Source organism: Lepisosteus platostomus, chromosome 22, assembly GCF_059453375.1.
Source record: "Lepisosteus platostomus isolate fLepPlt1 chromosome 22, fLepPlt1.hap1, whole genome shotgun sequence".
NCBI classification, from domain to species: domain Eukaryota; kingdom Metazoa; phylum Chordata; class Actinopteri; order Semionotiformes; family Lepisosteidae; genus Lepisosteus; species Lepisosteus platostomus.
In genome coordinates this window covers 14,406,808-14,430,167 of record NC_142632.1, presented here as the reverse complement: position 1 = coordinate 14,430,167, position 23,360 = coordinate 14,406,808, and the positions used below count along the sequence as shown (strand labels likewise).

General features: G+C 43.5%; 1 protein-coding gene across 4 annotated transcripts in view; it reads left to right on the top strand.

Annotated features, from left to right (window-relative positions):
• fam222ba (family with sequence similarity 222 member Ba) overlaps window positions 1-22,857 on the top strand; it is a 38,895-nt gene extending 16,038 nt beyond the window's left edge. For 3 of the 4 annotated variants that reach the window (XM_088616172.1, XM_088616174.1, XM_088616173.1), the window contains exons 2-3: window positions 12,324-12,449; window positions 18,297-22,857. In XM_088616172.1, coding sequence (XP_088472298.1) covers window positions 12,368-12,449; window positions 18,297-19,864 — 1,650 coding nt within the window. In that variant the 5' untranslated portion in view covers window positions 12,324-12,367 and the 3' untranslated portion in view covers window positions 19,865-22,857. Of the gene's footprint in view, window positions 1-10,841; window positions 10,963-12,323; window positions 12,450-18,296 lie in introns of all 4 variants that reach the window. The other variant, XM_088616175.1, reaches the window with a different exon arrangement.
• The last annotated feature ends 503 nt before the right edge of the window (window positions 22,858-23,360 follow it).

The window sequence follows — 23,360 nt, the reverse complement described above, 5'->3', positions numbered from 1 at the left end:
TATGTTGCCTCATTCGGGGCTATTGTTAATAGCTGCAAATGCAGTCTTTAAAAGAAGAAAGAACCAGATGACGTTCTTGTGCTCTTGAAAGGTGGCACGATTTTCTTTCCCCGTCCTCCTCTGTATTTTGAGTCTCGAGGGGTCATTTTTGTGCAGTGGCTTGGTGCATACCATAGGGAGGCAAGCCCAGTTTTGTTCAGCCTCTTTTGTCTGACATCTTTCAGCAATCAATGATTACTGTATCTTGTGCCATTTCCCTCCTTTGTACGTAGCTCAGGAACCCTGCAGTGAATAATAAAATTGTCCATTACATTTGCTGCCTGTGTATAAAAGGGTTGTTTATAAGGGACCATTAAAAGGGAAATGTCAAGTTTTATCTCTGCGCTGACATTCTTGTATTACTTGGATAAAAATGTGCTCCCATGTGCTTTTTTCCCTCCTTCATAGTCCGATCCGTGCTTTGCCGGGAGAACTGCACGTCCAAGGTTTTAAAAATGGTAAAATAAATAAGAGTGCCTGTGTTTGTCTGCAGCGTACAATTCATCATTCTCTGTTTTGACATTCCAGGGCAGCATTGCATTTCCAACACCCTGACGTGTCAGCTTTCTGTAATTAATAGTAAATAGCCTGAGCCCAAATGGAGACCAGGTGTTGCAGAAATCCACCAAGTGTTCTTGAATGCTAAACCACAGGTGTCTCATAGCCTTTTCAGAGGGATCGTCTGGGTTCTTGTTTTCCATTTGCGTGCTGCAAGCAGGAACGGGTTGGCTTTCAAAGAGAACACCATTTTAGTCTGATCAGGAGGGAAGAAGTGTCTCATTAAATTCCCCAATGCAGTCTTGACCTTCTTTTTTGAGGATAAAAAGCATCATTTTAAAATCTGCCATCCTCGGAGCTAGAGGAGTTCTACTTTTTTTTTGGGGGGGGGGAGAGGACTGCAGCTAAAATCGTGAAAACAGCTGATCCTTTTTTTAATTTCCCAGCTTTTGCTTGGGAAATCCAAATATTTGATCACGTCTGTACTACCCGCGCCAGTCTTTGGCTGTTAACAAATTAGTACCTCTAATCTGTATCTCTCGGCTGTTATGGATTTGTGACCAGGAAAAGCCGAGGCTCTGCCTGTTCAGAGAGATAAAAGCTCCGTTATCGCCCAATGCGGTGCAGCTGCAAAAACTGCAGAGTGAAAAGAAACAAGATTCCATCTCACGACCAGATTAAATCAAAATTTGCAGTAGGTGTGTCGACGTATTCATTTAAACAAGGGCAATTTACAAAATGTGCCACTTCAGCTTTTAGAACTCCAGATGTCGCGGGTTCGAATCTGGGCCATGCCACACACAGACTGATTACCCAGCTGGAGCGTGAAGTTAGCAGACCACCAATGGGGCGGCTCGGGAATTAGTCAGATACTGCGGCTTCCTGGGAGCCTGCAAGCTGCAGCGGTGGTCTTTGGGGATGTGCCACTCTCCTGGTGCACCAACTGCCCTGACGTGTGTGGTGAAGGTCCCAGCGTATCAAAAGGAGAAAGATGGGTCGACAGGCCAGCAGGATGGAGGACCACGTCCGTGCACCCTCATTTCCACCAACTGGAGTTGGTGACCCGGCGTGAACTTTTCAAACTTTTTTTATGCCAGCAGCCATATCACCCTGCAACTCACAACTGGCAACCCACTGAAGCTAAGCAGGTGTGAGCCTGGTCAGTACCTGGATGGGAGACCTCCTGGGAAAAACTAAGGCTGCTGCTGGAAGAGGTGTTAGTGGGGGTGCTCACCCTGCGGTCCATGTGGGTCCTAATGCCCCAGTATAGTGACGGGGACACTATATTGTAAGCAGGCACCGTCCTTCGGATGAGACGTAAAACCGAGGTCCTGACTCTCTGTGGTCATTAAAAATCCCAGGGCGCTTCTCGAAAAGAGTAGGGGTGTAACCCTGGTGTCCTGGCCAAATTTCCAATTGGCCCTTACTAATCATGGCCTCCTAATAATCTCCCTCTATGAATTGGCTTCATTACTCTGCTCTCCTCCCCACTGATAGCTGATGTGTGGTGAGCGTTCTGGCGCACTATGGCTGCCGTTGCATCATCCAGGTGGGGCTGCACATTGGTGGTGGTGGAGGGGAGTCCCCATTACCTGTAAAGCGCTTTGAGTGGAGTGTCCAGAAAAGCGCTATATAAGTGTAAGCAATTATTATTATTATTATTAAAGTGGGGGGGTAGAAAGTGAAAAGATGTGCCAGAAATCTTTAGGTCTCTTTCTTGGTGGAATCCATCTGAACTTATTGAAATCTTTCTGCTAAAACAATGGAAATTGAATCTGTGGCACATCTAGTTTGCTGTTCTACAGTTTTTCAGCTCTGGGACCTGGGGGGGTCGGGCAGGGTGTGAGTAGCTGAGCTAAATGGCTTGACTATTGAGTGTGAGCGAGGTGGCTATGCCGTTTGGTTGTAGAAGAAACAGGTCTGGCAGTGATGTGTATCCTGAGACCTGATCTACTATAGTTCGTTAAGAGCTGTGCTATTCATGAGCTCATTATTCATCTGCCTGTATCACTGGAAATTTGATTTAACCATCATGCAAACCTCTATGAGAGAGATGAATCATTCAAGAAACCTTTGTAATTTTATGGCCAATGAGTCTGAATTGTTAAACTCCCTGACGGTCATGCTAAGACAGGCCACCACGAGCCATGGATCTTTCCAATAGATTTTAGATTGGAATCTATTTTAATAGGTTTTGAGTCTCTGCTAGTCTGTGGAAATGTGGTGGTGTTCTCAGAAATGTGCCTGTGGCAGGTTCATGGAACTCCTGCACAAGGGTTTTTGATTTCACAGTTTGTACAGATTTCTTTTTGGCATTTGAGCGGCGACTTTGTTTAAATTTGTTTGAACCTTTTTACAGCAAAAACAGCTTAATACATTAGAAAAAATAGCTTACAGAATTAATGTATTATTTTACAATTTGAGTTTTCAGTTAATCTAGCGAATACTTCAAAATTGTACAAATGGATTTAGACAGATTTAGCATTCTGCTGTTTAGAAGGCTTAGTTTTGCCTGGATTTTAGGGGACTAAACCTATTCAACTCAACTTGCATATGTTGTGATATGCAGGAAAATGTTCCTGTCTAATCATTTGCTGTTCTTTGTCCTGAAAGAAAACCATTCAGAGAAACCGGAAACTATTTGATTTCATAAACTGTGAGGCCTTGTGCACACAGAGCTTTTATATGGTAGTGTTAACATGAAAGCATTACTTTGGTGACAGGGAAACCTTTTTTTGATCATTGCTTTTTCTTATTGGATTGTAATGACTCAATATTTCTCTATCTGCTTTGATGAGACCTAGAAAACCTGCACATCTGCCCTCTGGGACGAGGATTGGACAATCCTGTAAATCCTTGATTTACAGGATTAATTCATTTTACTTGCACTCTGCTTTGACAGCAGCATTTCCACCTTGTAGCCTTAACTTATCAGATCTCAAAGCTTTGCAGGACTGCACTGTCCTGGGACAAGAGACTTTCAAGGAATTCCAAACGGCTACAGTCATTGGCATTGGTTTACCACTGGGGGAAGTTCTTCCCTAAGAACCTCCACCCCAGCATGGTGACCAGGGGCTATGTGCTATAGGACCATCTTTCAGATGAGATGTTGAGCTGAGTTGCTGACCGCTTGGTCATTAAAAGATAAGTGATGCTGTTCTTAAGAGTTGGAGTGCTTGTCCAGTCTGGCTTCCTTGAAATTCCTGCTTAATTCAATCGAAGCAATTTTCTCCCAATCTGTTGCAGAAATGAAGTAGATCTCTTGCAGACCTAATCAAAGTCTTAACATGACCTGTAGTCCCAAGGCAAGAATGAAAGTCCATGGCCCTTTCCTTCAAGATACCAATCCCTTTTTTGGTGGTTTATGGAGAGGTTGGATTATGAAGCTCTTGAGCCTCAGTTTCAAAACATTCACATATTACTGCGAGCAGCCCAGAGCTGTCACTGAGTGTACTTGTGGATGCACAGTCCAACACTTGGTGGAATTTCTGGTGGAAGTCACCCCAGTTGTTAAGGCCTGGGACATTTAGAGATGTGATTGTGTGCAATAGTGTCTAGTGTGCCTGGCATTCAGTCATCTGCTGTTTCAAAGCGTATATTTCACAATTTTTGCTGCAGCCGAAAATCACTTTACTGCAATACCTTAAAATTCTGCATTACTGTATACTTTTAGCCATTTATCTTGAGCTAGCTTTGCTTAAACCATTAAGATATTGTACAGTGGCCGCTATTCAAGTTTGGTTTAATGGAAACAGAAAAGGGTACGATCCTTGTGTTTTGGAGATCCTGAGCTGGTGTTTCTCGAGGAATTCCTTTGTTCATTCCATGGCTGGAGATTACCGGATCGTCACCACCTATGTTTAGCTCTGCTGAGGAGTTTCAAGGTACAGGGCCTTGTGCTGTGTAGCATCTGTGTCCTCTTAGTTCATTTGCCAACTCAGAGCTTGAATATCAAGGGACTGAGGCCGATTTCACCACAGCTGTGGGATTTGGCTGGTGGCTGATGCGCGTGAACATCAGTAGGCCAGGTGTTCCTCTCCACTAACGGTCCTGAAATGTTTGCTGCCAGGGTGCTTGGTGTTTACCTGCGATCAGAAGAGGCCAAACTGGCCTGAAACAGTCGATCCCACATCCGAGCTGAGTGCAAACGTTTGTGCAGAGCTAACGGGAAAAATAAGCCTGAAACTTAAACCCTTCCGTTTGGATTTGCTTTTCTGTCTGGCTCCCTACAGACAAGGACAATGTTAACCCCCTCCCAACATGAGCTGATTTTTGAAGTTCCCTGTTGCAAGGTGGTCTGCATGTGTATAGCAGGCATCAAGTTGATATGTTCTGTATCAACAGAGCTGCTGCACTATAAATGTGGGATTCCATCTTTGATGTAAGGAAGGGCTGAAAAGCTTTAGTGTTAGTGGAAGCCTTGTTAGAATGCCCTATTCATCCCTTGTACTGAAACACGGGTGAATGTTAGAGGCGAACAGCTGCACGAGCTTCTATCAGGAAGAAAATCAAAGCAAAAATCTTTGCCTGGAAGATGCAAGAGTGATTCTTCCCACATTTGTACGTTTTTTTTTTCCCAGGGCCTAATGAAATGCAAAACTGTTTTTAATTGCAATGCTAATTTGTCACTCGGCAGCATAATTGCAATAAGCTGACAATGAATACACTGGGAAATAATACAAATTACCACACCTGTTCAGATCCTTTTAAAAAAAAAAGCTATTCCTCCCCACAAGTTTAAATGCGATCCTTGTCGTGTATCTGCACAGGGTTCTGTTGCCTTCTGTCATCGGATGAGCTCTCTGTGATGCAGGAGAGGCTAATGTATATGCCCAGCCTCCTGGGTAGAATACACTTGCAGAGCTATTGCTGGTGTCAAGTCTTTTTTTTTTTTTTTTTTTTACAGGGCACATGAGCCCTGTGCAGCATTTTTGGACATCTGAAGGTTTTGAAAGGAATTCATTTTCCGCGTAGTCGTAATTCTTGGCAAAGTGGCTGTAGAAAGTAATCTCTCCCCATCCCCTTGGCAGGACAGCAGTACAGCTATGTGAAATATTAGGGCTTGGGAAAAGCAAGTATGGCCACATTTCATGGGAGTGTTACTTCCTGGTGATTTATGATGCCTCAGATTTACTCTGGCTCTGTCACAAGAGCCAGCTACTTCACTCTGCCAGCGATTTGATCTCCGTGCCTCTTTCAAACTCTTACCTCTGTTTAGCAAGTTTATGGTACGTTTTAAGAAGCATCACATTCCAGCGGTCAGTCGCTGTGGGAATGACCTTAGCTCTTGCCCTTTCATAACACTGAGGGTGGTAGGAAAAAGGCAGGGTGGTGAGTTTGTGAATGGAACACCAAGGTTTGCCACTACAGACCCTGTGAAATGCCAGGAGTGAATTAATATTCATTCCCATAATTCATAAATACTGCATGCTCTTAACACATCCACTTACAAATGTATTTCTCTGGTCAGAGTCAGCTGTCTTGATGAACACTAATGATGGTGAAACGGTTGTCTGTGGTTGCTAAGGTTGACTTTGTATCCGCAATAGGCAGAATGAGTAGTCTTTTGAATGTCTGACCCCTCCCTCAGCATTGCAGCTAATGAGCTATCTCCTCCTGTTTTTTTTAATCAAGCTCATGTAATATGAGTGTCTTATATTTACACACCTGAGCATGGATGGGAATTGCATGTTAAAGGAATTCTGTCTTGAGGGGAAACTATTTTTTAAGATGATTTGAGCAGCACTCTGATTTTGTCAGGGGACGTTTTATGGAAAAATCGGGACTAAAAAAGTACGTTCTGATGGACAGACGCCTGAATTTCTTTTTTGCGCTTTTGTGAGAGACTTTCCTATTGAGCTACCTTCCAACAAATGGCTGGGTGTGTTCTGATTGGGTTGGGTTCTGCTTGAACTGTCTTCCTGTATCCGTCTCACAGGTTCCCAGAATTCCTCTCTCGCTGGGAAGTTCAGTTTGGTGCCGTCTGCCATAAATTCTCTCCCAGTCTGTGTTTGCCCAGTTGGGTGCCAAGTCACAGCACATCTCCAAAACTTAGGAACAAGCTTGTCTTAAGGGTGTGTGCAGTTAATAATAATAATAATTGCTTACACTTATATAGCACTTTTCTGGACACTCCACTCAAAGCGCTTTACAGGTAATGGGGACTCCCCTCCACCACCACCAGTGTGCAGCTCCACCTGGATGATGGGGAAGCACAGTTACAGTGGCAGTGTAACTGTTTGTTAAATATTTGCACATTCTGAGCAGCTGCTTCTAAATATCTTTTTAGAAGTATGCATGCTGTGACTGTTTAATAAAGCTGCTGTTAGAGATAAAACATATGGGTTTAAACATATTCTTATGACTGCTTGGGTTCACTGTAGCACTGCCTGCTCCTTTCTTCATCTAGCCTGTGAAGAAAAAAGAACTTACTTTGGCACCTTTCAGTCTTCGTTTTCTCAAAAGCATTATGTCTGGGAGGTATTTTTATTAGGTGTTAACACGTCTGCCAAGTGACATCTGAAAGGTCTGAAATTGTTATTCCAGTCAAGATTCAGTTTCATTTCCATGTGCTTTTCCTGTCCCCCCCCCCCCCCCCCTCCTCTCGGAGCTCTGCTATATTCTGTAAATTACAGAGCGCCGTTTGGGCTGGTCATTAGGATAATTGCATGAGAGTTGGGTAAGGTCATAGTACACCAGTGATACTGTCTCTTGACTCCTGTATTAATGTTTGTAATGATGTAGCTGCAGGCGAAGCCAGACCAGGACAAGTAATACAGCACTTTGCTGGTTTTTAAACCTAACCTCCCGGCACTGCAGAGGGAAATGAGCACAAATGTTTCCATGTTCCCAGCTAGAACCAGCGAAACAAAATTAGAAGAAATGTCTAACCAATAAAATTCCAAGAAGACTGTGGCAAAGATTGTATGGTATGTTTATCTGTAAAATGCTGACTATGGTCTAAAAACTATTCAGCTGTGCTCATTAGTCAGATGAAGACTTTCCTTTTGTCTATTTCTCTAATTCTCAGATGTTAGTTCATCTTAGCAGAACTGTAGTTTTCTTCGTGCATTCAGGTCTTTCTATAAAAAGAGTATTGAAACCATGTCATCCAACACTATTTTAGGTAGGCTGTTTTCCCCCACCTTTAATTAAAGAAGTGTCAGAGGCTCATTAGTTATTCTTCCACTGTATATTATCTGATGCCTGATTCTCCTGTGAAGTTAAAACAGTGCAGTGTAATTCTCTCCTCTCCTGCTCTACAACAAAGCAATTTCCGTGTCTGACAGCTTGATTTCTGACACCTTTTGTTGCGTGTATTTGAAAATACCCCCCTCCCCATTCATTTAAAAATAACATTCCTGATAGATGAGAGTTTCTATGGTAAAGTGTCATGGCTAAAGCTTTCATTTCAGACCTGCTGAAGTCATCAGGATCTTTGTTCGTGAATGGAACAATAACGGCGACATGCCTGTGAGGCCTCTGTTAGTAACCAAATATAACAAATGCCTGCTAATATATTTGTTCGGATTTATGGCATGATATGGGTGGAATTGACTTGATAATTTAGAGCTCACATTTGCAGGAGCTTGCAGAGCAGGGGATTTAGAAAATGGCCTGATCTCAATGCAGGACGGTGCTGTTTGTTTTTTCTTTCCTGTTAAAATCAAACAGTCTAAGAACGGGGAAGGCATTTTGCTCCTGCACACAAACTGTTCCGTCTTCCATTGAGAACGTACACCCCATGTTGAAATTCACAAAAGGGATTTTCTTCAGTTTCGCAAGCCCACAACCTCCAGGAAAACGCGTAATTAAATGCGGTAGTCTGTCTTTTTAACGTGGTATTACATTGAAGATTTGGAGTTAATACTGAGCAGCTCGGTAATCTTAAATATTTTTGTCTCAATTCCAGGAAACCATTTAAGACTTTAGAGTCAGTGATCTGAATCTTTAACCAAATGCCTCCCCCCCTCACCCTCCAGTCTTTTTTTTTTCCAGAGAAAGCACTCCAAATGTTGAAACACTTTTGCTGGTAAGTTATTCGTGACTTAAGACCCGAGAGAGTGTAAAATATAGGTCAGCTTTTATGTGAGTAATTTAACAGAAGGCGGTGCCTACTGTATCATAATCTTGCCTTAAGTACTGTACATTGAAATTAGATTGAGTTTTTTTGAAAAGAGGAAAATACTGAAACACTGGCAGCTTCTTGACTTGGTTTGATCCCTCTGGAGCCGAGATGACACGGAAGCCGAATGAGAGTATCTGAGGTTGAGTCATTTGAATCTAAATACCATCAACAGCTCAAAATGTCCTGACTTGACAACATCAAATGCATGTCTAATGCCATACACCCTCAGCATTGCTTTGCCCAGTGGCAACAGACTTCATAGCGTGGAAACCTGTTTTTTGTGTTGCAAATGGAAGAAACGCAAGTAGTTTTTTTTTAACTTGCTCCAGTTATTTGTAAGAGCAGGTGGTCTCTATGGCTTTTCTTCCTCAACGTAAAAAAGTGATTGCTCAGCTAAAGTCGACACCAGCTAGCTGTTCTGTGGTCGACACATTGGTGTGTTTCTTATATTGCTTCATGGGTTGTATTCCTTCTGAGACGCCCGGTGTTAACATCCTTTTCAAGGGGCTTTTAATGTGTCAAAACTAAGTCGCCAAAAAAAATGAAATGCAGCTATTTCAATACAATCATATAATGGGCAGGAAATTGTGTATCAACGTAATTTTAAACCCAGATTTAATCATCTGATCACTTGCGTTTTGAAAAATAGAGCTCAATCTATGGGATTTCATGGTGTACGTTAAGGTTAATATTATCGCTGTAGAAATCAGTAATTTCCCCAGTTCTACGCACACTGGCTATGGATGCCTGTAGGAATATTAGTCCTGACAAGTCTTCTCATAAAACACTCTGGTGACACAGCTATCGCAGACTCATCAAACTGGCTGAGTCTGATGTGTGTTCATTTGAGCTCATCTCAAAGGGGCTGCTGACAACTTTCTTTTTGGACTTGGATATGCAGAAGCCTGCGGATTTGGCAGTTGAGCAAAACATACAGTTAATGCGCTAATTATTATATGGTCAGTGGAGTGAGAGAGAAGAGGAAGAGAGTGGAGACGTAGCTTTGGTAGAAACAAATGTTTTTGAGAAATGTCAGCAGTGTATGTTATTCTTATGTAAATCAAGATGGCTGAATTCCAGTCAGTCCATGCTTCAGCCTTTTAGACATGGTCCATTGAAAGCACACTTACCTTTAGTATTCTAGCCTGGTTTGGTGGTCTCAGTGTTGTGAATAAAAGCAGCAGGATTGTGGGCGTTAAGCAGGACAGCCTAAAGGAAATCCTTTATAAATGGGTATATGTGGTGGGAAGGCAGATCACTTTTGATCCAGCTAGTTACTTTAGAGATCAGTGCAGTTTGTTTCCTTCAGTATGTGGATTTTAAGTTGCTTCCATAACACTTCTGAATGCTTAGGCCTAATGCTGGTGTATGTTCCAGATATGTCATTGAATGCCACGTGCTTCGTCTGGCACCATGACCATGAGGTTCCCTGAAGTGAGAGTAGTTACTTGAAACGGTGCATTGAGTTGTTTAAATTTAAAGTCGGGAGAAGAAGAGTAGCCATGCACTTGAGATCGTATGAAACTGACACTCTGCCAAATGCAAACTGGAGCAGATACCAGCATATCCACATTCGCTTGATCTCATGCAGTGCGCGCGAGACCTGGCACAGACAGTCAAGCTGAGATTTATGCCCATACCACAGGTGTGGAGAGAATATGGCCAGAATGCACAGCTTTGGGGGGGGGGATTTATTTTTAATACGCTTTATGAACTTGAGAGGAACCCCAATAAGAGCACTTTCCTTAGCAAGCCACTTCAGCGATTTTCTCATTGCTTTCTTTTTGAGGAGAGCTGTACCATGCAGGATGTTCTGGGGGAGTGGTGGTAAAGGGGGACCACTGAGTTTTCTCTCCTCCTCTGTTCTTTAGAACCTTCAGAGTGCTGCTCTCCACACAGGGTACTGGACAGCATACTGCTTATTAGCAGATGTCCTCACACAGTTCTCCTGCTGTTTAGATGTCCATAAGTTCATTAACCTTTATGCTCACTAAAGCAGCGAGGTGTCATCCGCATTAACATACGTTGACCTTTCGTGATTTCTCTTTAGAGTTTCTGACATTCATGCGCGAGGAGTGCTGAGCTCAGTCTGGGGAAGATTCCCAGTGTTAGGAGCAGCTCCGTTCCCTCAGCGAAGAATAAATCAAAACCACCTGCTTTTTTTAACTCCTTGCAGACTGAGTCTGGTTAATACGTAGTCTGTTGTCCCACGTGGAACAGAATCGCCAAGATGGTGGAACCTCTTTGACAGCAGCCCAACAGAAAAGGATTGTGCCCTAGAAATAACTGACCGCAAGGTGGGTTGTTTCTAATTTAATTTCAGGGAACAAAAGGCTCCTTTTCTTCTTGATCTCCTTTTATTTTTCCGATTTAGTTTGTTTGGGACCTGTGATTTACCTGTCAAGCGCATGTTTAGGATATCTAGAGCCTTATTTAAAAAAGGGTCGGGTGCTGGCTGAGCTTTTAAAATCAAGCTGTCAAGAGTGCATGCCAACTAAGAAGGCATGAAAAGATGCGTACCAGGCCAATTAAAGTTAATGCTTCATGACATATCAAATCAGGGACAGAAATAGCTGCCATATGGCTGTCGCACTCGCTGAAAAAGGTGCAGAGGGAATGACTCGAGAGAGAGGGCATTGATCGGCACAGGTGCTATCTGGATGTGCTGCAGGCGATTCAAGCACAACCTTCAAATGTGGTTCCTAGACGTCCCTCTGCCCCTGGTGCATACCACTCAGGTATTTATATAACCCACGCCTTCGTTAACGGTTGTTTTCTGCGTTGTGAGGATTAAATGAGCTGTCAACCTGACCTTTTTGAGGTTTTTAAGTGACTTCATTCCTCGTTTGCACAGGCCACTGCAGAATAATATGGCTTTTACATGGATGCTTGGGGTACAGTCCATTGCCAAGGTTATTATATAGTAATTGCCTCTTAAACCAGCCTTCACTCTGCATTGGGTGGTGTAGCTGGGTGTCATGCGGGGGGGAAGCTAAATTGACACACTGTACTGACTCTTTATCGGTCTGACGCGCTGCAGAAAATGAGCTGCTTTAGGTGAATCTCCTCTTGCAGTTAAAGTGCCCAACATGATTAGTGATCATGATTAGTTAATGATTAGCACCGTGTATGGATTTTGAATATTGGTGAAAGAAATTCAGATTTCTGGGGCGGAGCAGTTTCTTTGTTTTTACGATTTCGGGTGAATTTCCTACTACATCTGGTTTCTTTACAGACCTCCAGTCCCGACTCCTTTCGGAAAGGTGTTCAGCAGGTACTTACCAGTGCAAAGTAGTAGTGACCTTTGACGGCAGATGCAGGGCTTGCCTGAGAATGTCTCTCAGTTGCGAGGGTTTCTACGTTGAAAGAGACTGAACGATTTCTAGCTGCTGCTTTATAGATGTGTTCGTTTTTTTTAGGAGAGTGAGCGCGATGAGAGAACCCCAACTGCAGTCAAAGACTATAATAGATGTTTGTGTGGGCAGCTGCGTCTTTGTGCACTGGCTGCAAGTGAATGGTCCACACTGGAAAAGCTAACACCTGAAGAAGCTTTAACAGATCTCCCCCCCCCCCACTCTGAAATGCAGATTCTTTACTTGTTCCACTAATAGTGCGTTGTTTGTTTTAACAAGATCCTTTTCTTGTCTTCCCTATACAGTGTGACGAGGCGTGCGTATCCCATGTTGCATTAATACCCATGAAATGCTGGCCTGTCTGCCAGGACCAGGTGACCTTCCCTTCCAGCTTCTTTCTCACACGCAGATGAACACTGGACTCCAGAAATGTAAGTACTCTGCCAGTAGGCCAATAACCGCTTCCCCTTCCAGCCTCCAAAGTGGCCTGAGAAAGCAGCCGGACTCTCAAAACTAGGCAAATCGCACAGCTTGCATATCAGGTGTGCTGAAATTGTAGCACCTACCTAGGACATGCTGATTGCCATTGGTGATTGAGCAATGAAGAGATCTCCTTAAGGGTCCAACCTCCTAATGAACCAGCAAAAAAAAGAACCTGATTTTCTCTCATCTGATATTTTAGTATATGTATGCCAAGCGTTCAAAATGCCTTTATTAGCATCAAGTCCAGATGACACCTTGGCTGTAATTCCTTCATTGTTTGTGACTGATTGAATTTCTGCTGCTTTAGCGTGATTGAAATTTGTCTCCTTCAGCCTTGGCCTTTCTCTTGATGTTTCTAGTTTGTGCTGAAGATACAGGAGTTAGGTTATGCTGATCAGTTCTGGTGAAAAACTTTTTTTATTCAGTGATAAATACATTAATTTCTTTCTTGGGTACGAGGAAAAGAAGAAAAAGCTCTGGATTTCTGGGTTTTGAAACGCACATTCTGATTTTTGTATTCAGCTACTTCAAGGGCTGTTGGCATGACTGGGTTTTTGGGACTTTGTTTTATTAAAGAGTCTGGGCTTGACTTGACAGGCAGTGACCTGTCCAGCTCAGCTTGATGGTTTTTTTTCCTAAGGGGGACATCTATGCTCCAATTAAGAGAGTTCTCTGAAAGACCCCAATGTGTTGGAAATATCGAATCTGGCCTTATTTGGTTGTGTGATGACAACCAGTGTTGTCATCAAAAGTATTGTAATATTCCACAAACTGTAAAAGATTCACAGCCCTCTAGGACTTCAAATGTTTTTTTTTTCTTTTTATGTTCATCATGTCGGTTCTTTTGCTAATCTTCAGTCATGAACCTCTGACCAGTAGTTGAGACATTTGTAGTCATTTTCACTAATGGGTCTAACACTTTTCTTTAATACTTAGTGCAATATTAAAGTACAGTATCAGTCTTTTTATTAATTTTGTTATCAGGTACGTTTTTTTTTTTGCTTGTGAAAGGCTAAAAAATGCTTTGTTACAAGGTGAAATGTTTCAACTGGTCTTTTTAAGTGTCTTATTCTCTTTTCACAATTGATATCAACCATTTGACATTTTTGTAATTATTTGACATTAAGATATCTGATACATAGTGCTTTTTGGTGTGCAGTTTTCATATTTACCTTCTCTTGTCATATTGCTGAAGAAATTTTGAATTCAACTTCTGTTTGAGATTACAAATACATGCTTAATGACAGTGCAAGGCGATAAGAGTTTATTTCCAAGGCAAAATGATTTCCACAAACTAATAATCCACAAACTTTCTTCAATGCTGCTGTGCTGAAATGCAAAATGAAAACATACACATTACTTTGAGACTTTCACACAGAAACTGTATAGTTTTGTGGTTTTGGGGTACATGTGTTGCTTAAAAACCTGCTTCTGTCAATGACATCAAATCACTGTTTGAGGGATGTGCAAATGTGATTTATCGGATGAATTAATTTGTATGTTTGCACCCCTGAATCCCTCTTTGTACAGTGGTTACCTTTGGGTGGATAAAAGACTGTCTTCTCACTGGCATTTCAGCATAGCTGAGGAATCAGCATCACAATTTCACCTTTATAATTGCTCTTCTTATGAAGGTATTCCAGTGACCTGGAGGCCATCTGTCTCCAGGTTGTCAATATGCACTGCAGAATGAATTGCTCGTCTTGGCCGCTATTTGTCATGATGACTGAAAACTAATTTGACAGCCAGGCTTTTGAGATCTATTCTCCAGCTCAGCGGTGGCCTTTATGGCTGTTTCAGGCTCCAGAAGCTTGCCCAGTTTTAATGAGTGCCATATATACTTGCCTAAACCCGTGTCATCTGTTGGCCATGGAAGCTGATGACCCCTCTGTTTGATGCGACATTGGGGAAGCCAGTCTCTGCGGCCGCTGAACTGTGCTGTCATGAAATGGGGGTTGGTGCACCTGTTAAAAGAAAATGTTAGATGCATAAGTCAATTACAAAATAGAAGATACCCTTTTCAAATACTTGCCATACTGGGGTCTTAATTAAGCCTCCTCTGGAGCTAACAAATTTAGTCTGAATAACATTCAATAATTTAGTTTGTCACAAACTGCTGCAAAGCAAGACTATAGAAAACTCAGCTTTGAGGAGCGAAAGGCAGTAACTCATTCTGATCTTACAAATGTATTTTCTGATGACTTGTTTAAGTATATGCAAGGGGTTTCAAATCCTGAGTGACTGCTTAGCGACTGCAGCTCCTTTTTTCTTATCCTGTGATCTTTGCTGCCGAACATGGGGGATTTCCCCAAAATCACATATTCTGGCATACTTGGGTTTCTGGTTTCGAGGTTCACCATTAATCGGCATTAATAGAAAAAATAAACAGCACACTGAAGTCTCTGTTTTAGCTTTGTTTTTAGAAAACATTGGTATTAATGCTCTCATCTCTGAAGATACACTAGAAATGAGAATTCATCCCATTTTAAACCTTATTTCTGAAAGGGGTATGAGGAAATGTACTTTGCACCTATGGTTTTAAAAAAATAAAAGTCTACAGTATAAACTTAATCCTCTCTGATTGCATTGAAATTTATTCCCCTCTGTGCCTTATCAGATTTTACTGTAGGCTTTCTTTTAATCCCCTTTATCTTAAAGAGAATTTTGTACAGCTTTAAAACCCAAAGCTAAAGCACTCCAAGAAGAATGTACAGAATTCTGTACAACTGTTGGTCATAGCTGACTTCGGGATCAGGTTTTATTGTGGGCTCCTAACTTAATTTACCATTTCAGAATGCAGTTTGTCATCGGGTCTCTGAAGAATTCTTTTTTTTCTTCACGCAAAAAGCTAATTTATTGCCTAAAGTTGTTCCAATTATAACATGCTGACTAGCCAGTAATTCACCAGCACATCCTGAAAGCATTCCTCGCAGGTTAATTAATGACACCGGGGCCTCGCCTCCGATGTTGTCTGTTTACCTGTTTGCATATCTGTCATCGGGGGACTGTGCAGAGAGGTGCCTGTTCCCCAGAGATAACCCTTTAATCTCTCCTAGCCACTCTTTAGTGCTGAAGAGCTTTTTATAGGGGCTGGGGGGGCGGGGGTGACAAGGCTTCAATTAACTATTATTGCTCAGGCAGCAACCCTGCCTTCATTAAGGGGACATTTGCTCTTGATATATTCATATATACTCACGATGAGTGTTGGTCTTAACTGCTGCACATTCTGCCCTGTTTTGCTCCACAATGTCAGTGTCCCTTCTGTGAATAGTACTGATCTGAGTGCTGTGACCTTGGTTTAGCAGGCTCCCTGCGGGGGTTTCTAAAGATTGTGTTGATAAGAGGGTACAGCTCATTTTAAAGTTGTTACGGCTTTCAAATTTTTAAAACCCTTTAGAAAGAAGGTTATGACTTTTATCCAGGTGAGAGTGACTTTTAATGGGGTCAAATGTCGTGCGTGTCAAACGTCTATAGTTCTGCCTTTTCAGGTTTTACGCATTGAGATCTGTAGTTACAGGTCAATTTTATTGAAAATGAAAGGCAGAACCGTTAAAAACCCTTGTCTATGGTGAAGTAACAGTTGTACAATCCATTTTTAAGTGTTGCCTGTTTAAATGGGCTCTGGGGATCCAGATTAATCCTTTTACCCTTTTGTAGTCTAAATTGGATGGGAATAGCTCTGATACCATCTCAACAGGAAGAGTGCATACAGCACCTCGAGATTGGCCAAGCCATTGAAACACTTATGTAAATAAATGCAAATACCCTTTGATTCTCTCAAGGTTCACCTAATGGCATTAAATTGCAATTTTGAGCATGAAAGCCGACAGGAATCGTTCCGACACTTAAATGGCAATGTTTTATTTAAATGGTTCCCTGCCAGACAGCCAGCAGTCTGAGTGTAAGGTCATATATAATTGCAAAGAATACCTTTTCCCCAAGTTGGTCCATTCGTTCCTTTGTGGTCTATTTATATTTTGATGAGCTGTTCTCCAGATTTCTAACCTTTGGGCACTTAATCCCTTTCTCAAGCGTCTCCTGGGCTAAAGTTTCGACAATCCTGTCCCATTTGGAAGCAACAAGTCTGAGCTGCTGCAAAGAGTCTGCTCAAGTTCTTCAATGGGGGTGTATTTCGTTGCTAGCTGGAAGTCATTGAGAGAAATTGTGCAAAAGTATTTAAAAGCATTCAGATAAATGCTGTACTCAGACCTTTTCATCCAAAATGCCACTGCACTAAAGGCTCCAGTCAGCGGTTGAAAACATTTTTTTGCCTGTCTTGTTCTTTGCTGCCCGTAAAGAAGGGATTAATCAGCACATTTGCCCAGGTCCTGCCAGTCTTGTATCTTGGTCTTTCATTTTGACTGGTTTCAGATTCTACTGGGAGTACTGATTGGATAATGAAAGCATCTGTATAAATGCAAGTTGTTGCACAAGGCTGTGACACTTCTGTGGCTTGAGACGGCACAAATGCTACTCTTTAATGGATCAGATATCTCATTCCCATTTGGATCCTTTCTTTTTTTTTGCATGCCATTATTTTCTTGCTTCTTAAACCCTAAGGCTTCTTTAGTTTTTTTTAATTGTTTAGAGCACTGGACCTCAATTCTTTGGTAGTGGCTAGATTGAATACTGAAAATGTGTGTGTGGGGTTGGATAAGGTCTTAATGCCACCTCTGTTTTAGCTTTCTGGGGTTGGTGTAGCTCTTTATTATCCATGAGCTCCCAAATCATAAGTGGCTGGGGTGTGGGATGAAAGGATAAGCATCAGAGCCATTCTGACACTTCCTGGAATTAGCAGATCCTTTAACATGTCTTTAAGAGCTTTAAGAAATATTGCTCAGTGCGCTAAACATCTCTGCTGCATACATTGAGCCTGTGCGAATTGCCAAATTGAAGTGAGTCGGAAGGCCAAAAACTGCAGAGGTTGTTCAACAAGACTGTAGTTGCTTGCCCTGGGCTCACTTTAAAGGGCTTCAGCCTTGCATCAGCAGCAGCACCTGTTTAAAAGCTTTCTTGAAAGCATGTCCAGTGGGAGAGGTGGAGACAGACAGGGTACTGACTGGGAACTAGAGGTCGGAGCTTGTGCTTGTTAGTTTATACAGGTGATGCCTGAGGCTGTTTCCTACTCAAGCTGATTGTGGTTTTTTTTTCCTTGTGATGGAAAAACAAACCTGCTCCTGATCTGCTCTCTCCAGAGCCCCCATGAGCTGAAGCTCGCGCACAGACACCTGAGCATTGTGAACCGCAGACTCTTTGCGCCAATTACACTCTGCCCACACCACTCGGAGTGCTTGTTAGCACTCATGGTGATTATAGGTGCCACATGACATGGTGCTTTAATACAGCAAGAGGCTTAATTCTGTGGAGGTGCTCTGTTAAGAGATTTAACCATTTTGGGCACAGACTGCATATATTATCCTTACCACCTACAAGGCAGGATTTAAATAATGGTTCTGGTTTTTATTTGGCTTAAGTGAGAAATCCTTCAGTTATTTACCAACAATGGGGAAAAGCCTACAAAATTAAGCACACCAAAGAATGTAAGCTAAACATAAGCTAGTTCAATGCATTGTGAATGAGCAGAAAGTTGGAGAGCTTTAGCAATATCCTAAAATACTAAGCAAAGAACTTATCTGCTGCTTTTAAAAACTAAAGTTTGGAATGGTTCCCTTGCATTATTAAATCACTGGGTGAAGCTGGAGGTTTCTAACAGAGGTGCAAAGGTGCCACTAGTCTTTCGGCTTGTCTTTAAACTGGTGTTTACAGGCCCTTTTCTCTCTGTCTTTGTGCCCCAGGGGACACTACACAGAAGATGAGATCCGCACAGTATCCAACCCCAGCGGAATTGGATGCTTATGCTAAGAAAGTCGCCAACAATCCACTGACTATAAAAATCTTCCCAAACAGCGTGAAGGTTCCTCAAAGGAAACACGTCCGCCGCACGGTGAACGGACTGGACACCTCGGGACAGCGCTACAGCCCCTACCCTTCTCAGGCCAGCACGAAAGCGGGGCTCCTGGCGATCGTCAAGGTCCCCGCCAAAGGGATCCTCAAAGACTTCGACGGAAGCAGGGCGCGCCTGCTGCCGGAGGTCATCATGAACCCCCCCAGCGGGCCCTACGTCACGCCGAGCACTTTAAACCTCCCCCAGACTGTCCCTCACCCGCAGGGTCTGCCCCGGCCCCAGGGCCTGTCCCACCAACAGACTATACAGCAGCAGGCCCAGGGCTTGCGGCACCCGCCCGGCATGGCGCAGCCCCCCAGCCTTCAGCACCCCCCGGGCCTCCCCCCCACGCAGACTCTCTCCCACCCCCCCAGCCTGGGCCACCCGCCGCCCGGCATCCTGCTGCAGCAGCAGCCCCTGCCGCCGCTGGGCCTGCATGGGAGCAGGAAGATGGCGGACGCCGACGCCCCGCCCAACGTGACCGTGTCTACCTCAACCATTCCGCTCTCCATGGCCGCCAGCCTGCACCAAAACCGGCCGGCCGACCTGAGCAGCATCGTGCACCAGATCAACCAGTTCTGCCAGGCGAGGGCCGGCATCAGCACTACCTCTGTGTGCGAGGGGCAGATCGCCAACCCCAGCCCCATCAGCCGCAACCTGCTCATCAACGCCAGCTCCCGGGTGTCTGGGCACGCCGTCCCGGGCCCCCTGCCTTCTTGCGTCCTCAGCTCGGCGGACCAGGCCGCCACGGCGCAGGCGGGAGCCGTCCCCGCCTCGGTGATGGCCACTGTGAACAGAGTGCCCGCCGGCTACCACGGCGACGTCAAGCAGCAGCAGCAGCAGCAGCGCTCCTGGAGCCAGCACCAGCTCGCCCACCTGCAGCACATCTCCGAGGGCGGGGCCGGGCATCACCCCTGCAAGCACTCGGCGCGGGACCTCCCAGGGGGCCCCGGCTTCCCCTGCAAGGCCTTGAACTACCCACAGGAGCTGTGCGTGGGCCAGCCCTTCAGCTTGAAGCCCCCGGTGGACAAGCCCACCCCCTCCCCACCCGTCAACGGGATGCCGGGCGCCATGACCTACACCAACGGTCACTACTTCCAGCCCGTGTGGAATAACATCCTGCCAACGCCAAATAGTGACAGCTCCGGGTCGCAGGACCTGGCCATGCCATTCCACGGAGGCCCCCCCGCAACCTCGATAGACTGTGCCGCCGGGGCGCACTACAGGGCTGGAGCTGGTTCCTCCAGCCAGACTAGCGTGATGCAAACCATGGATTACTTGGCCGGGGACTTCCAGCAGCCCTGCTTTAGAGATCAGAATCTGAGCATGTTGGGCAAAATGCACAGGCCCTCTATGAGCAGAGCCCCCGAGCCAGGCGATAGTAGGAATACTCATATTCAGCATCCAGGGTACAGATAAGCTACAGCCTTGTCTACACATTTATTGATCTCTCTTTAGTCTTAAAAATTTAAAATGAATAAATTAAACCGCTAATATTAAAGAATATAAATCGGAGCAGTGTTTTTGTTGGCAATCTTGCAAGTGATCCCCTTTTTGCTCTTTTCTTAGTGACTAGTACTCTTGAACTTAAACATTGGCTGACCGAGCAAGACTATTTCTGTCATATCTGTTCCCTTCACTCTAATTTGTGTCAGTCTGCGTGGGTTGCCTAGGAATTTGAGACATTTTACCTTGATCTTTTAAAGCTTCCTTTACACATAGGGATTTTAAGTTCTGTGAAGTTAAGATATCAAATGATGGGATGAGGCCGGAGTCTGGGTTTTAGATTTGAATCGATCCCGATGGAGGGAGGGGAGGCACTTTGGCAAATTGTACAAATGGCTGCCTTGTCAGTTTCCATCTGACCATTTCAGTCTTCTGCTCACTTTTTAAAATGCAACCAGATTGCAGTCTCAAGGGACGTAGGTTTAGGAAGGGGTTCATGTGACTTTTCACCTTTATCTCAATCCCTTATCACTTTTGTTTGACACTATATATATATGGACACAGACTGTGACGCTAATGTGTTTCTGCTTGTCGGAAGAGTTTTGTAATACCTCTCATTTTTTTCCCTCCTCTCTTTATTCAGGTCAGGTTTTCCAAGATGAAGTGTCACCTGATAATTTGTACAGATGTTCATTCACTTTATAAGTGGGCTGCATGCTAGCCAGTACTGCTGACACTCGTTCCACTCCCAGGGCAGTGCTGGGAGAATCCAGGCCCAGGTGCCCAGGAGTCGAGCTCATTGGTCTTGACGTGGTAGCTAGGGCCTACCCACAGAGCAAACACATGACTGTTGGCTTCCTGACTGTGGGGTTGGGGGTTTTGAAAGCACTGAATAGGAAGTAAACTACAAGAACTAATGGTGCTGCTTCAGAAGTAGCAAGACTTTTCTTTTTGTTAAACAGATGACACTACTACTTGAACTCTGGGAAGTGGGAGATGCAGAGAAATGTTTTTGCTTTCCCATTTTTTTTGTGCGAACCAAAAAAAAAACAAGCTTCCCTTTCATGGTTACTTTGTTGCGTTTTGTTTTTAAACCCACTTCATTCTAAAAGCCACGATATTTATCCTGATGATGATGGGATCTTGAAAACGTAGGTAGGAGGGGAAGAACCGATCACTTGCAAGATTGGAGGAAAAAAAACAGCAAATGCATTGTTTATTTTAATGTACACTGGCTTACCTACTATACTACTGTAACTTAAAGTGTAATAATTCTGTATGAATGTTTTGCCTGTTGGTGTGGGTTTGAGTAATGTTGTGTGTGGGTGAATCCACTGACACCTGCAATCTGTTTTGCCTCCCGGACAGCCCTTTAAAAAGCCTTAAGTATTTGGTCCTTGGACTTTCCTTAAACAAGCATGGTATAAAAAGGAAAACTAAGAAGAATAATAAAAAATAACAGCTTAAGTTTTTTTGAAGTGAAGCTATAGTTAAAATAGGAAACAATTCTTAGAATTTCTTAAAACAATAAATTAGAGTAATATTTTATTGTAATTACGTTTTATAGGTGTGTGTAGTACTGGGCTGTAACAAATGTCTTTTCAGGTTTCAAAGCTTCAGTTTTGCATTTTGTGACTATTTATATGACTTGATTTGCTTGTTATTTAAATTGACTTTTTTTTTTGCAAGTGCTACAAAAAGGGGGGTGGGGGGTGAGGGTGGGGGGGGGAGACCCTTTGGCCCGGGCAGATTTAACAGCGCCCTCAAGTGGCTGTGACAATAGAGACAAGAGCGCGGGAGTTGTGCTACCTTTTTTGTAATATTGTAATAAAATAAAGTTCTAATTTATGCTTTGAAAGGCCGTGCCATACGGATGTCCTATTTTACACACGCGATCGCATGTATCCTCTTGACATCTGTCGCGCCTTGTTGAAAGGCATGTTCCTTGAAAGGCGCTATATAAATTAGTTCGATATATGCAAGCCTGCGTCCAAGGGAAAAAAGTGGGACACCATGCAGTCACTTGTATGGGCAGGACGGTTTTAAGCAAAAAGAATGGAAATGTTTAATTTTCTAGATGGCTTAATACTGTTACCTGTAAACTTGTTTTTTTTTTCCCCAATTGAAAGCTTTGAACCGTATTTTTGTTCGTTCATTACTTGAAGGTTTGTTACAGCCCGAAAAACTGATAGACCTGTCACTTACCAATTGTTTTTCTGCTTATGATCTGAAAGAAGTGCCTCCTCTGGACTGAAAAGTGAAAGTGTATGTGTGTGTATGTTTCTATACATCCACTCACATCCTGTCCTATTTCTGTATCTCTAGTGCAAAGTCCACTATGGAGAGGAAGTTACTTGACTGTTGCTGCTGTTCATTTTACAGAATTACAGTTACTAGTTTGTATAGCTGCTTCTTGTGTGCTACGGGTAAAACCTTTTTTTTTTTATTTTCACTGCAGGAGATAGAACTGCTGCTGCAGACTGACACAGTGGCAGTAATTTTTTTTTGTAACGGAGAAGAGAATAAAAACGTCATATTGGGTGGAGAAGCTAACTGAAAAGTTAATAGCCTCGTTCCGCCGGGACACAGGTTACACTGTGGAGGCCTGAAGTGCCCTAGAAACTTGGGCCTGTGTGCAGAACGTTGGGAATTCTCAGTGGAGTCTGTATCTAAGCACATTGTTTTTTTTTCTCTGTCCTTGAGGGCATGTTGGGCTGAGGTGGGGGGACTTGAGTGAGTCTTTGTGCGGGCTCTGAGGAGTTGTGGTACTTCAGGGGTGTTGAGAGAGCCCGGGTGGGCTGCGACACCAGCTAGTGCCCACTCTTCTGCCCAATGGAAGCTACTAAGCGGAAAAAGTTTTTTTTTTTCCTTCATGCGTTCTCCTCATTCTTATCCGAGGAAAAAGTTCTGTGTTGCACAAACATTCCCTTCTAACCAAAATAAAAGCCCTGACTTGGTTTTGTAAATGTTTTCTTTCAGCCTCTTCCACTTCTGTCTTGTATTCATTCTTTTTCAGGGTGTTTGACTTTCGTGCTGGGCGCCAGAACAAAAGGGTGGAAACTGATCAGAACCCGACACCGACGCGCTGGTGGGATCCATAAATATAAAAGTTTATTTATCAAATGCACATCAATACAGTTTACAGCGGTAATGACCCGCAAGCTCACCAGAGGAAATAGAATAAGTATCCGAGTAAAAGGGGAAGAAAACGGGTCTCTGCTATATAGTGGCTGCCAGAAACAGTGGCTATCCTCATGAGGGAAGTCTGTTTTTATATTGATGAGGGCTTCAAGTTCAGTCTGTAGTTAATGTAGCTGAGTGGGGTTCAAAATATGGCTTTCGGTTTTTCTTAGTGTTAGGTGTCTTGGTCTATGTCAAAAACTTCTTTTTTTGCCTTGGATGAAATTGGCAGGTGCTTCATTTTTTTTTTTAGCTTGGAGTTGGCTGTCCAGGTTGAGCATGCAGGTTG